This window comes from Ascaphus truei, chromosome 9, assembly GCF_040206685.1.
Source record: "Ascaphus truei isolate aAscTru1 chromosome 9, aAscTru1.hap1, whole genome shotgun sequence".
NCBI lineage: Eukaryota > Metazoa > Chordata > Amphibia > Anura > Ascaphidae > Ascaphus > Ascaphus truei.
The window spans coordinates 69,589,426-69,602,899 of record NC_134491.1 but is presented as its reverse complement, the minus strand read 5'-3'; the positions used below and the strand labels follow the sequence as shown (position 1 = coordinate 69,602,899).

At 40.2% G+C, this 13,474-nt stretch overlaps 1 protein-coding gene across 2 annotated transcripts in view; it reads left to right on the top strand.

Moving 5' to 3' along the window:
* The window catches only part of DENND2C (DENN domain containing 2C), a 79,960-nt gene extending 73,955 nt beyond the window's left edge, over positions 1-6,005 (top strand). For both annotated transcript variants that reach the window (XM_075615340.1, XM_075615339.1), the window contains exons 17-19: positions 735-974; positions 1,197-1,283; positions 2,094-6,005. In XM_075615340.1, the coding sequence (XP_075471455.1) occupies positions 735-974; positions 1,197-1,283; positions 2,094-2,125 (359 nt within the window). In that variant the 3' untranslated portion in view covers positions 2,126-6,005. The remainder of the gene's footprint in view (positions 1-734; positions 975-1,196; positions 1,284-2,093) is intronic.
* Positions 6,006-13,474: the final 7,469 nt, after the last annotated feature.

Below are 13,474 nucleotides of genomic sequence, written 5' to 3'. Positions count from 1 at the left end.
ATGAAATCAGCTTGGTCTGATGAAACGCGTATATTATACCACACCTTTTGTAATGCGCTATATACACTGTGGGCTCTTTTTATAAATTTGTACATAACATACACACACACACACACACACACACACACACACACACACACACACACACACACACACACACACACACACACACACACACACACACACACACACACACACACACACACACACACACACACCTACATACACACATACATACATATATATACACATACACACATACATATATATACACATACATGTACACACATACATGCATACATGTACACACATACATACATGTACATACATACATGTACACACATATATATATATATACACCCACCCACATACACTCTTACATCACTAACATTCAGGGACCATTTAACACATTAAGTCATAAATCGTATACTGCACAGGGAGGAGGGATAGGCTTGAGTCACCAATACATCCCTGGATGCACTGTTTTTAAGTAAAAACCTTTCTTGCTTTTTTCATTGTAACATCGCCGGAAGAAGAGATCAGTGTATCTCGAAAGCTCGCACAAATAAAAGTATTTCGTTAGCCACAGAATGGTATTGTCTATTTGTGTGTGTGTGTGTGTGTGTGTATATATATATATATATATATATGTATGTATATATATTTTTGTTGTTGAAATGTAAACGGGTATTGTTAGAATAGCCCAGGGTAATGATCGCTGCCTGTTCCCACAGAGGATGTAACCCTGAACTCCCTAGTATCAGAAGCCTTTGTGTGGTTTTTCGTGGAGATAGTGGGACATTACTCCCTGCACATGTACGTGAACGAGAACGGCGAGCGGGTTTTCCAGCGTGAGCCTTTCCGTAAATCCCACACGTCCCGCAGTGTGCGCCAGTTCCTGGACATTTTTATGGAGACGCAGATGTTTGCAGGATTCACACAGGATCGCGAGCTCCGAAAAAGTGGCGTCAAAGGTACGGAGAAATAATATGACGGTCCACTTGAAAGTATATGCATGTGTGTGAGTTGAAGTGGGTGACCCCAGTTTAACAGAAGAAGCTGGTTACACGGCTGTTTAAAAAACAAAACAACAACAAAAACGCACTTTTAAATGGCTTTGAGAGGCAGCTAAGCCCTTCTCAAAACCTTCATCTTCTCCTGACCATAAAAAGTAATTGTGGTTTCCCTTTAAACAGGTCTTTTCGAGGTGCGTGCCTGTGAGTACCTGAAAACGCTTCCTGAGACTGAGCCCAGTGGGGTGAACAAATTTTTAAGAGGCCTGGGTATGTTCGTTTATGGCATGATACAAATGTGTTTTCTCTCATTTTAAGGTCTGGAATATTTATTAACTGAATCCTACCTCTAGCAAATTGTATTGTGTAAATGTACAATTTAACCGTCTGCGTGCCGGTAGGACTGGCAGTCTGGCACTCCTGGGTCCCCATGACGTAGTAGCTACGTCATAATCTGTGTGCTCATTTTTTTTCTTTAGACGAGATCGCGCTCTGCACCCCGGTGACGTGCGGAATGCGATCTGTCAGGAAGGGGACTCCTCCTCCTGATCCGTCATCAGTGACACTCTAATCCCTCCCCGAGGAGCGATCACATCATCGTGTGTGTCGGAGGGGATATGGCAACTTGGTGCTGCAACCCATTCAGCACACAAAAGATTAAAGCCAAAATCTCAGCTGCTCATGTTTGTTTTTTTTCTTCCTTTTTTAATAAAAATATACGTGCAAATGATATTTTTTAGAGAGTCCTGAATGGGGGAGTATTTGCCAATAGAGTGTTTTATTTACCCTTGGTTCATCCAGTCCTTATCAGAGAGACAAAAAGAAAAGGGGAAGGGGGGGGGGGAGGCTCTTATCTGATTTCATGGCTTGTTGAGTTTGCACTGCCAAAGGGAGTAGCCAAAGGAAATGAAACCCCTCCCAAGACTCAGCTCACCATGTTTACAAACTAACTTCTACTGTAGGTGTCAGATTCAGGAACAAAATGCATCAATCACCCTGATTTATCCTATTCTATATGTCTGCCATTAGTATACTTCAGTCCTATGAGGGATTGACCCTTTCATCTGTTTTTCCTTACAGGGAATAAAATTAAGTTTCTTCAGAAGAAGTGATACACTTTCAAGAACCAAAGAGACCTGGGACATCTTCCAGGATATCTGCATGGTGGTCACTGAGAGGTTTATACCACCTTTTGCTGCTCGATGAATGAATAGTGGCCAGTATTTTGAAGCTTCCCATCAGGACGATTTGGAAGTAAACTGATGGAGATTTCTTCATATTCCATTCGCCTACACTGGAATGAACTAACTTTGAATGAGGAAGTAGAAAAATTACAAATGTTTCTGTTTGTCTGGGATTCTCCCTGATCAGAAGAAGTAGTTGTAGAGCTTGGATGGACTCCACAGGAAGGCTTATTCCTCCTAGAACTCAGGTGGAAAAATTCCCTTAATCTCTTCCTGATCTAACCAGGATTTCGTAAGAAAAGGATTACAATAGTGGACCTTCTGCTTGGCATGGTGATTCTTGGGAAGCGATGATCTGTGTAATGAAATCTTGAACCAATTCTGATTTGTGTAGCTTACATCCAAGTTGCTGAAGGATGTACACAGACTGGGTGACCAGAAGAGACTGGAGTTTCCTTAAGACTTTATTAAGGTCAAGGCTGGATTGTAGGTTTTATGTTGGAGTAAGGTGGTTATGCACGTTCATCAGGGCGCACATGTTGGCTACCAGTGGTAATTACCACCAAACTTGGTGGAAGTAAAACTCTCTCATTTCTGGCATATCTGCAGTGTTCCGTGTGCTAATGGGTTGAGCATGGCCTGAAAATTGCAAAAATGATCAGTGTACACCATAGTAGCGCGCATTTTTATCCTACCACCCAAGCAGCACAAAGGTAGACTTTACAAAAAATACAATATAAACTGTTGATGAACGAGGGTTTCAAATCAAGCACTTCCTTCTTGTTTAATTTATATATAGGATAGTGGCGTTATTACCTTTTTTTCTTATTTTTGTACTCCATGAAGGTTTACACTTCACCACAAAGTTTCTCAGAACGCAATCCTGAAAAGCAAATCAACGGGCAACATACTTCCTGAACTCACACTGAAGTTTGGCCTGTTTTTTTTGGTGTGTGCAACGCTGGAATGCCACCACAATTGGACATTATTTTGCTAGCCTGCCTTCCAAACCACTGGCAAATACACATATCTATCATGAACAAGGTTTGATAGTCAAGGATGCCTTAAGTCAATTGTCTTTTATACCTTCTCTTTCTTACTAGGGGATTATTTGCCGAAGCACTGTGAAATTCTAGGTTATGATTAGTGCTATTTTTGTGTGTTTCTCCACTTACTTTGATTAATTGTATGGTGTAAAGAAAAACTAATTAAATGACTTCAAATGTTTGTGTAAATTTTGTAAGTGATAGAAATGCACTTTAATAAGTATTGCTTTACACATTTTCATTAATTATGAGTGCCCTTCGTTTATCATGTTGCTTATGAACTCTTTTTGTCCAACGGGAAGCTGAGTGTACTGTAACCGATCGAGAATGCCACTTAGGTTTAATAACACTGTGGCTTCTATGTTGTTCAACTGAATGTTTGGATGTAGCTATTTTTGTTAAATGCTGTTTGCAAATTTGAGACACAAATTCTGATTCAGAAAAGTTTCAACATTCCTTTTACGCAGAGAATTTCTCATCAAATGGACTTGTAAATTAAATGTGTTGAATGTACTGCGGCTGTTTTAACCCTGAAATTTAGCTTCGATTTTGCATTAACACCCTGAACCTGCACTTCTGCAGCTTCTGAGTGGCAAATTTCAGCTCTTAAAGTTTGGAGGTTTTACCTTTTAGTCGGAACAGCCAACTCCAAACAAATATGCGACTTTTAATGGATGAATTAGAAAACAGTGCTTTGCTGTCACTTTAGCACTGAAGTGGTTAAATCAGGTGGGGCAACATAAACCTATGGAAAAGCTTTTGCATCAACATTTCTAACAACTTTACAGATTCAATGTAGACTGGGATATATTTTAGCAGCCCAGCATTACAGTTCTTCATAGAATAACATATACTGTACACAGCTTTTAAAACTGTAGGTTTCTTATGCAGCTGGACAGTTGAAACCTATGAGGATTCAAAAGCTCTGTACACTATAATTTCATCTATAAAGAACTCTACTGTTAGTCTGCTAAAAGGTATCGCAACCTACAGTACATCGAATCACTTTTCTCCAGGACCAAAATGACTACTAGAATTTCTGGGATACTTACCAGTTCTCAGCAGCATATCTGCAGGACCATTTGTTTTGTCCATCAATAGACCATTTATGATTTGAGTGCTGTATAAAGGGGGAAACCTTTCTGATCAAATCTATTTTGATCAACACTGTCAATATCCTATATTTTACCCTCTAAGCACCAATCATTTACTTTGAATAGATATACACAGGTGACTGCGGTCTCGTTTACACATTCTGTACTAGAATTTTCCCCAGGACTCAAAAAGCTCTGATAAGAGGCATTGTACCTCAATCTGGTGTTAAATCTAATGGCACTCCAATAACCCCTTATCGGCGCTTCATGAAGATCCCCCTTTAAATTAAAAATGTAACTTATTTTTTATTTATTAATTCAAGCATAAGTCACTGTACTTAAATAGCACAAGTTGGTATCAATGTGATGAGGTTTGACAATGAACTGTTTGCTGTTATGGTGCAATATCTAAACTGGAAGCTGTTATTTTATAGGTAAATTGGGTAAGGGGAGACCTACTCTTATTGATAAGAGGGTGTTCGAACATACATGAATTTTAACAAAGCAATTTTATGTTCTGGTTTCCATTAATTGCCTCTTATTGTATGAAAGGTAAATCAACCTGACAAAGTTTTAAGTGAGTGTCTATTATTTTAAATTAGATCAAATCTGTTGAATTCCCAATGTAACTGGACCATGTGTTGCTTTTGCTTTCTCAGTAACTGTGGTGTGGTTGCATGTTTGGGACCAGCCTGCTAAGGAATACACCGCACTATATGTACTGCATAGCTGAGAATTGCTAAACCCTTCAAACAGGGACGCGAGGGAACATTATTTGACCGCTCCATGAAGAAAACCTTACCCATTGGGTGGAAGAGATCTTACACATGCTATAGACCAAAGCTACCTACTTTCTATTTTTTGTCTAGGCAGATGCAGCGTTGGGTACCGTGAAGTATATAAAGATTCTCTATCAATATAACATATTTTTCCCTTCAAGGTTTTAGATGTCTATGCATTAAAGCTTGGTGATGCTTTTTGTGAAAGGTTTTTTTGTTGCAATTAGGAAATGTATATTTAAATTACGTGGAAGTGAAATTGTACACATGGTACCCTGTATATAGCCATAAAGATGTTGCAGCTAAACAATGTAATAACGTTCAAACTTTGGGATATATTTGTGAATAAGACTGTAACCTAAACAAGAGCTTATACTCTGAACTAGGAAAGGCTCTTTAGCTCCTTTAGTGCTGCAGGGGCTAGCACCACATCCAGCACTGAAGGAGTGAAGTGTAATACCCCTATTCTAACTCCATGTCATTTTGATTTTGCGATCCGGTGCAGTTATTCTTTGCTGCGGAGCCTAAAGAGCATCTGAACTGAAAAACACATTGGACCTAAATCTGACTTACACATGGCTTATGTTGGGGACAGCCAACTCTCAATGCCTTTCGGAATGAACAGGCACACGTATGATGAAACGTGTGCATTAAAAATGAGTATCGGCTCATGGGAGTCCCCTTATGATGTTTGGCTCATATTGAGTTTTTTTTTATATGTATATAATGACAAGTTATTGTTTTATGGCTTAATACCTAATTTGAATTCCTGGTCTCCTTTTTATTTTTTAGATAATACTGTGTAATGCTTTATTAGGACCTGTACAAAATTCTTCTGTTATTGTAGCTATACTAGATGCAAAATAAAGTGTTACATGAAATATTTAAATTTTTGTGGGTTTTTTTTTAACATATTTTTATTGAAGTTTTCAACAGTGAAATGGGGGGGGGGTGGGGTACAAAAAGAAAAAAGGGGGTAGTTGGGGGGGGGGACGGGACACAACCATCTTGTTCAGAATGTATACAAACATCAACTATCACATTTTATCTCATACAACATTATATAGATGAGCAAAACAATGAAATTAACCCCTCCAAAAGCGCTAACCTACACTAAACTAAGTGATAACAATTTGTGCTAAAACAACGATAAGTGCTCGTGCAACATCAAAATGATAACAAAATGACTTGCACAATGCTGTGATAAACAAAGAGAAAAAAAAAAAAAAAAAAAGCAGCTAGGTGACAATAATAACAGGTAATTCCAAAACCTGATACAAAATAGTGAACAAACAAATATAAAGTCCCCAGCGCTAAAGTCCAAGATACCGTGATCTTTAAGGCAATCTCTAGTCTTTAAGATGGTAGTTGGGCTCTGGTTTAGATGCTCCAGATGGGATAGATGTCCTTGATGTAGATGGATACACCGTCTGAAATAACAGATAAGCAGACACACCTGATTGCGCAGTGTGTTATAGCAATCAGAGCCCTATCTGAGATGTGAAAGAATCCTACTCACATAATCAACGCCAATATGTTCAGTGGAGAGGATCTGTGCTTGCTCCCCTTCTAATTCGCTCCTCACACGAACCCCACGTGGAGACAGCTTACAGGAGACAGCTTACAGGATACACCCTCTATCTTCAATGGCGTCGGGGATGCGTCCGTTAACGACACCTCCACCAATGTGAGACAGGAATACGTACAAGATAGTGTAGTATGAACAGACCTTTAATGCTTAAAACACTATAAAACGTAATAAAATACACTCACATGGTGCAATAACAGATGGTATTGCTCAATATGCCGTCCGCAGCTTGCATTTCCTAACACCACACCGGAGAGTATCACTGCACACAGACACGCTGTCGACTTGGCGTGTGACGTCAGTGCTTTAGGAAGCTCTCCCTGCGGCAGGACTACAGTGGCTGGGATGGTTCAATGACTAAGCTCCTCCTCCCTACGCGTTTCGTGACACGTGGTCACTTCGTCAGGGGATGGTGGAGCTTAGTGTGTGATGCCTTATATGCAAACCCAAATGGAGAGATCCTCCTACTAGGGGTGGGGCTTAGCTGCAATGTTGATCAAGGAGGATCAGCTCTGACACTAACAGCGTAATCGGGGTTAATGCCTTGCCATACTGCATATAAACACCCTCATACTATGCAATGAATGAGAACAATACAACGGATAAATTAAGAACAAATAAAATAAAATAATAAAACAATCATACTTATATATAAACAGCCATGAATTATCATGGTATAGATCACATTTTACAAAATTAATATATTCAATAAATGCAATCCCTGAATGTTTTACATAAAATATCCCACTCTGCTTGGCAAGGATAGATTAAGAGTCCTTCAAAAAGGCTGCAAGGTCAAACTCAATGTTAAGGCCTAGGGGGGTCAAGGTCTTAAGTGTGTAGATCCAATAACTTTCTCTTTTGGAGACTTTATTGAGCCTGTCCCCCCCACGCCAACTGCTTTTGGGATTATCAATCCCTATACATACTAAACCCTCTGGACTCTGTTGGTGGTGTATTCTGAAATGGTTTGAGACACTATGTGTCTCGAGACCCCTCTTAATATTGTAAACATGTTCTGCGAACCTTCGTTTGAGGGGTCTCCCCGTGCGGCCCACATATTGGAGTCCGCACGGGCATTCCAGCAAATAGACACAGAAATTTGTTTTACAATTGATGAAGGTTTTTATGTCAAAGTTTTTTCCTGTCACATTAGATTTAAGAGTCTTTGTTTTTTTACTGTGTTTACAACCAATACAGCTTTGGCATGTATAGTAGCCTTTAAGATCATTTAGCCATGTTACATGGTGATCTCTCAGGCCATCTAACGGACAGCTAGGTGATAAGGAGGATTTCAAATTCTTTGCTCTTTTAAACACTATTTTAGGTTTACTGGGTAGGATGCTCTTAAGAATTGGATCTCTTTGGAGAATACCCCAATGTTTGATCAGCGTCTTAGATATAATGGGAGCTATACCACTATACTGTGTGATGAAAAATGGAAACTTGGCCTGACCATTCTCAGCCATTTTCTCTTTTCCACACAGCAAGGACGCTCTATCAGTTTTATTAACCTCTTTGATCGCAAGATCCAATTCTTGGTTTTTATACTCCCGTTCGATGAATTTGGTTTTCAACTCCTTAATTTGCTGTTGGTACACAGAGTTTTCCGAACAATTCCTCCTAATTCTAAGTGCTTGCCCCTTGGGGATGTTACGCAACCAATTGGGGTGATGGTGACTGGATGCCAAAAGGTAAGTGTTGGCATCAACCTCTTTATGGAAGGTTTTAGTGTGAATGATGCCATTTACTACATAAAGGGAGAGGTCAAGAAAGTTTATTGAAGTTTTATCCTGATTGAACGTGAATCTAAGATTCCGCGTATTGTCGTTCAAATATAATTTGAATTCCTCCAGTCGGTCCAGTGGCCCCCTCCAGACACACAGCACATCGTCGATGTATCTTTTCCAGAGCACCAGGTTTGCACCAAATGGGTTGGAGGACCTGATATGGTCCTCCTCCCAAATGGACATAAACAAGTTTGCATAACTAGGTGCAAACCTGGTGCCCATTGCAGTGCCGCACGTCTGGAGGAAGAACCTGTGGTCATGGCTGAAGAAATTATGCGTCAGAATAAACCTGATTCCATCTAGAATGAAATTTTTTAACTTCTCATCCACTCCAATATCCTGTTCTAGGACCCTTTTGATAGCATCCAGTCCCATCTGATGGTCAATGATCGTATACAACGAGACCACATCGCAGGTAACCCAGCACATATCTTCCCCCCACGTTAGGTCCTGTACAAGATTTAATACCTGCGATGTATCCCTTAAATACGACGGGACCTGTATTACATATTTTTGAAGTAGATGATCTAGGAATTGGGAAAGGTTGGAGGTGAGGGACCGGATCCCAGAAATTATTGGGCGACCAGGGGGTCTGGTGAGACTCTTGTGGATCTTCGGGATGAAATAAAACACTGGGATTCTGGGCTGTTCAATCATAATGAATTCCATTTCCCTGGTGCTAATAATGTCATCCCGAAGACCCTGATCCAAAAGGGCTGCCATCTCTTCTCTGAAAGAGTCTGTTGGATTAGACTCTAATACCTGATAGGTGGCGTTATCTTCCAGAATTCTAAGGGATTCCTCTCTGTAATAAGAGGAGTTCATCACCACGACTCCTCCCCCTTTGTCGGCTGATTTAATTACTATCTGGGAATTGGACTCAAGAGATTTAACTGCCGCCTTTTCTTCCTTACTTAGGTTTTGTTTGCGGCATTTGAAATCATTACTGGCTTCCTCTAAGTCAGAAATTACCATTTCGGCAAAGGTATCTACAAAGTTTCCCTTCATACCTCTTGGGTAGAAGGTGGAAGGTTTTTTAAAAGGAGTGAGGGGAGGTTTTGTCACTATTGGATTGGTGTTGGGTAGTATCACAGATCTACTTACTGCGTCCTTAAGATAGTATTTCTTGAGGGAAATTTTCCTCAGAAATCTATGGACATCAACATAGATGTTGAACATGTTGGGTCCGCTTACTGGGGCAAAGTTCAACCCTCGAGATAGCACATCTAGCTCTACAGGTTTAAGATCAATGCTACTTATATTAAACACATTGCTCTTTACCAATCCCTTTTCTGGTTTGGCCTTCTTTTTTCCCTTTCTCTTCCTTGTGCCTCCTCTTTTTCCTCGAACTCTTCCAATCTCTGCCTTTTCTTTTCTACCCTTACTTGTTCGTGCCTGTCTGGTTTGACTCTTGTGTCTCTCCACGGTTCCCGCATTGGTGCTCTGCCCTGGCGTTGTTCTAAAAAAGAATTTTTATTTTGAGTATTTGTCTCATAGTTATCTCTATGGGTCCTATCTAAAGGTGATCTTTCACGATAGTGATGGCCCTCATGTTTTCTGTCAACCGGAGATCTGTCCCTATATTCATACCTTACGTGGTGTTGTTCTTCTGGAAAACTTTTATGCAAACTTTGATCTCTTTGATCTTGCTTATTTGGCTTCTTTTTTCCTTTACCAGGGTTAGAGCTAAGTTTATTGACTTTAATTAAAGATTCTCCTTTCCTTTCCACTGATATGTCCTCTGTTTTTTCACTCCTGGTGGAATCTATCCTACCTCTAGGTGTGCCGGATAATTGATCTATCTCATGACCTCCCGTTTCTGCTTCTACAATTGTAATTATCTTTTCTATTTTGACCCAGGGACAAAAAGGATTATGATGAAAATAGACAGAGGAATTGGAAAATAGAAAAGATAATTACAATTGTAGAAGCAGAAACGGGAGGTCATGAGATAGATCAATTATCCGGCACACCTAGAGGTAGGATAGATTCCACCAGGAGTGAAAAAACAGAGGACATATCAGTGGAAAGGAAAGGAGAATCTTTAATTAAAGTCAATAAACTTAGCTCTAACCCTGGTAAAGGAAAAAAGAAGCCAAATAAGCAAGATCAAAGAGATCAAAGTTTGCATAAAAGTTTTCCAGAAGAACAACACCACGTAAGGTATGAATATAGGGACAGATCTCCGGTTGACAGAAAACATGAGGGCCATCACTATCGTGAAAGATCACCTTTAGATAGGACCCATAGAGATAACTATGAGACAAATACTCAAAATAAAAATTCTTTTTTAGAACAACGCCAGGGCAGAGCACCAATGCGGGAACCGTGGAGAGACACAAGAGTCAAACCAGACAGGCACGAACAAGTAAGGGTAGAAAAGAAAAGGCAGAGATTGGAAGAGTTCGAGGAAAAAGAGGAGGCACAAGGAAGAGAAAGGGAAAAAAGAAGGCCAAACCAGAAAAGGGATTGGTAAAGAGCAATGTGTTTAATATAAGTAGCATTGATCTTAAACCTGTAGAGCTAGATGTGCTATCTCGAGGGTTGAACTTTGCCCCAGTAAGCGGACCCAACATGTTCAACATCTATGTTGATGTCCATAGATTTCTGAGGAAAATTTCCCTCAAGAAATACTATCTTAAGGACGCAGTAAGTAGATCTGTGATACTACCCAACACCAATCCAATAGTGACAAAACCTCCCCTCACTCCTTTTAAAAAACCTTCCACCTTCTACCCAAGAGGTATGAAGGGAAACTTTGTAGATACCTTTGCCGAAATGGTAATTTCTGACTTAGAGGAAGCCAGTAATGATTTCAAATGCCGCAAACAAAACCTAAGTAAGGAAGAAAAGGCGGCAGTTAAATCTCTTGAGTCCAATTCCCAGATAGTAATTAAATCAGCCGACAAAGGGGGAGGAGTCGTGGTGATGAACTCCTCTTATTACAGAGAGGAATCCCTTAGAATTCTGGAAGATAACGCCACCTATCAGGTATTAGAGTCTAATCCAACAGACTCTTTCAGAGAAGAGATGGCAGCCCTTTTGGATCAGGGTCTTCGGGATGACATTATTAGCACCAGGGAAATGGAATTCATTATGATTGAACAGCCCAGAATCCCAGTGTTTTATTTCATCCCGAAGATCCACAAGAGTCTCACCAGACCCCCTGGTCGCCCAATAATTTCTGGGATCCGGTCCCTCACCTCCAACCTTTCCCAATTCCTAGATCATCTACTTCAAAAATATGTAATACAGGTCCCGTCGTATTTAAGGGATACATCGCAGGTATTAAATCTTGTACAGGACCTAACGTGGGGGGAAGATATGTGCTGGGTTACCTGCGATGTGGTCTCGTTGTATACGATCATTGACCATCAGATGGGACTGGATGCTATCAAAAGGGTCCTAGAACAGGATATTGGAGTGGATGAGAAGTTAAAAAATTTCATTCTAGATGGAATCAGGTTTATTCTGACGCATAATTTCTTCAGCCATGACCACAGGTTCTTCCTCCAGACGTGCGGCACTGCAATGGGCACCAGGTTTGCACCTAGTTATGCAAACTTGTTTATGTCCATTTGGGAGGAGGACCATATCAGGTCCTCCAACCCATTTGGTGCAAACCTGGTGCTCTGGAAAAGATACATCGACGATGTGCTGTGTGTCTGGAGGGGGCCACTGGACCGACTGGAGGAATTCAAATTATATTTGAACGACAATACGCGGAATCTTAGATTCACGTTCAATCAGGATAAAACTTCAATAAACTTTCTTGACCTCTCCCTTTATGTAGTAAATGGCATCATTCACACTAAAACCTTCCATAAAGAGGTTGATGCCAACACTTACCTTTTGGCATCCAGTCACCATCACCCCAATTGGTTGCGTAACATCCCCAAGGGGCAAGCACTTAGAATTAGGAGGAATTGTTCGGAAAACTCTGTGTACCAACAGCAAATTAAGGAGTTGAAAACCAAATTCATCGAACGGGAGTATAAAAACCAAGAATTGGATCTTGCGATCAAAGAGGTTAATAAAACTGATAGAGCGTCCTTGCTGTGTGGAAAAGAGAAAATGGCTGAGAATGGTCAGGCCAAGTTTCCATTTTTCATCACACAGTATAGTGGTATAGCTCCCATTATATCTAAGACGCTGATCAAACATTGGGGTATTCTCCAAAGAGATCCAATTCTTAAGAGCATCCTACCCAGTAAACCTAAAATAGTGTTTAAAAGAGCAAAGAATTTGAAATCCTCCTTATCACCTAGCTGTCCGTTAGATGGCCTGAGAGATCACCATGTAACATGGCTAAATGATCTTAAAGGCTACTATACATGCCAAAGCTGTATTGGTTGTAAACACAGTAAAAAAACAAAGACTCTTAAATCTAATGTGACAGGAAAAAACTTTGACATAAAAACCTTCATCAATTGTAAAACAAATTTCTGTGTCTATTTGCTGGAATGCCCGTGCGGACTCCAATATGTGGGCCGCACGGGGAGACCCCTCAAACGAAGGTTCGCAGAACATGTTTACAATATTAAGAGGGGTCTCGAGACACATAGTGTCTCAAACCATTTCAGAATACACCACCAACAGAGTCCAGAGGGTTTAGTATGTATAGGGATTGATAATCCCAAAAGCAGTTGGCGTGGGGGGGACAGGCTCAATAAAGTCTCCAAAAGAGAAAGTTATTGGATCTACACACTTAAGACCTTGACCCCCCTAGGCCTTAACATTGAGTTTGACCTTGCAGCCTTTTTGAAGGACTCTTAATCTATCCTTGCCAAGCAGAGTGGGATATTTTATGTAAAACATTCAGGGATTGCATTTATTGAATATATTAATTTTGTAAAATGTGATCTATACCATGATAATTCATGGCTGTTTATATATAAGTATGATTGTTTTATTATTTTATTTTATTTGTTCTTAATTTATCCGTTGTATTGTTCTCATTCATTGCATAGTATGAGGGTG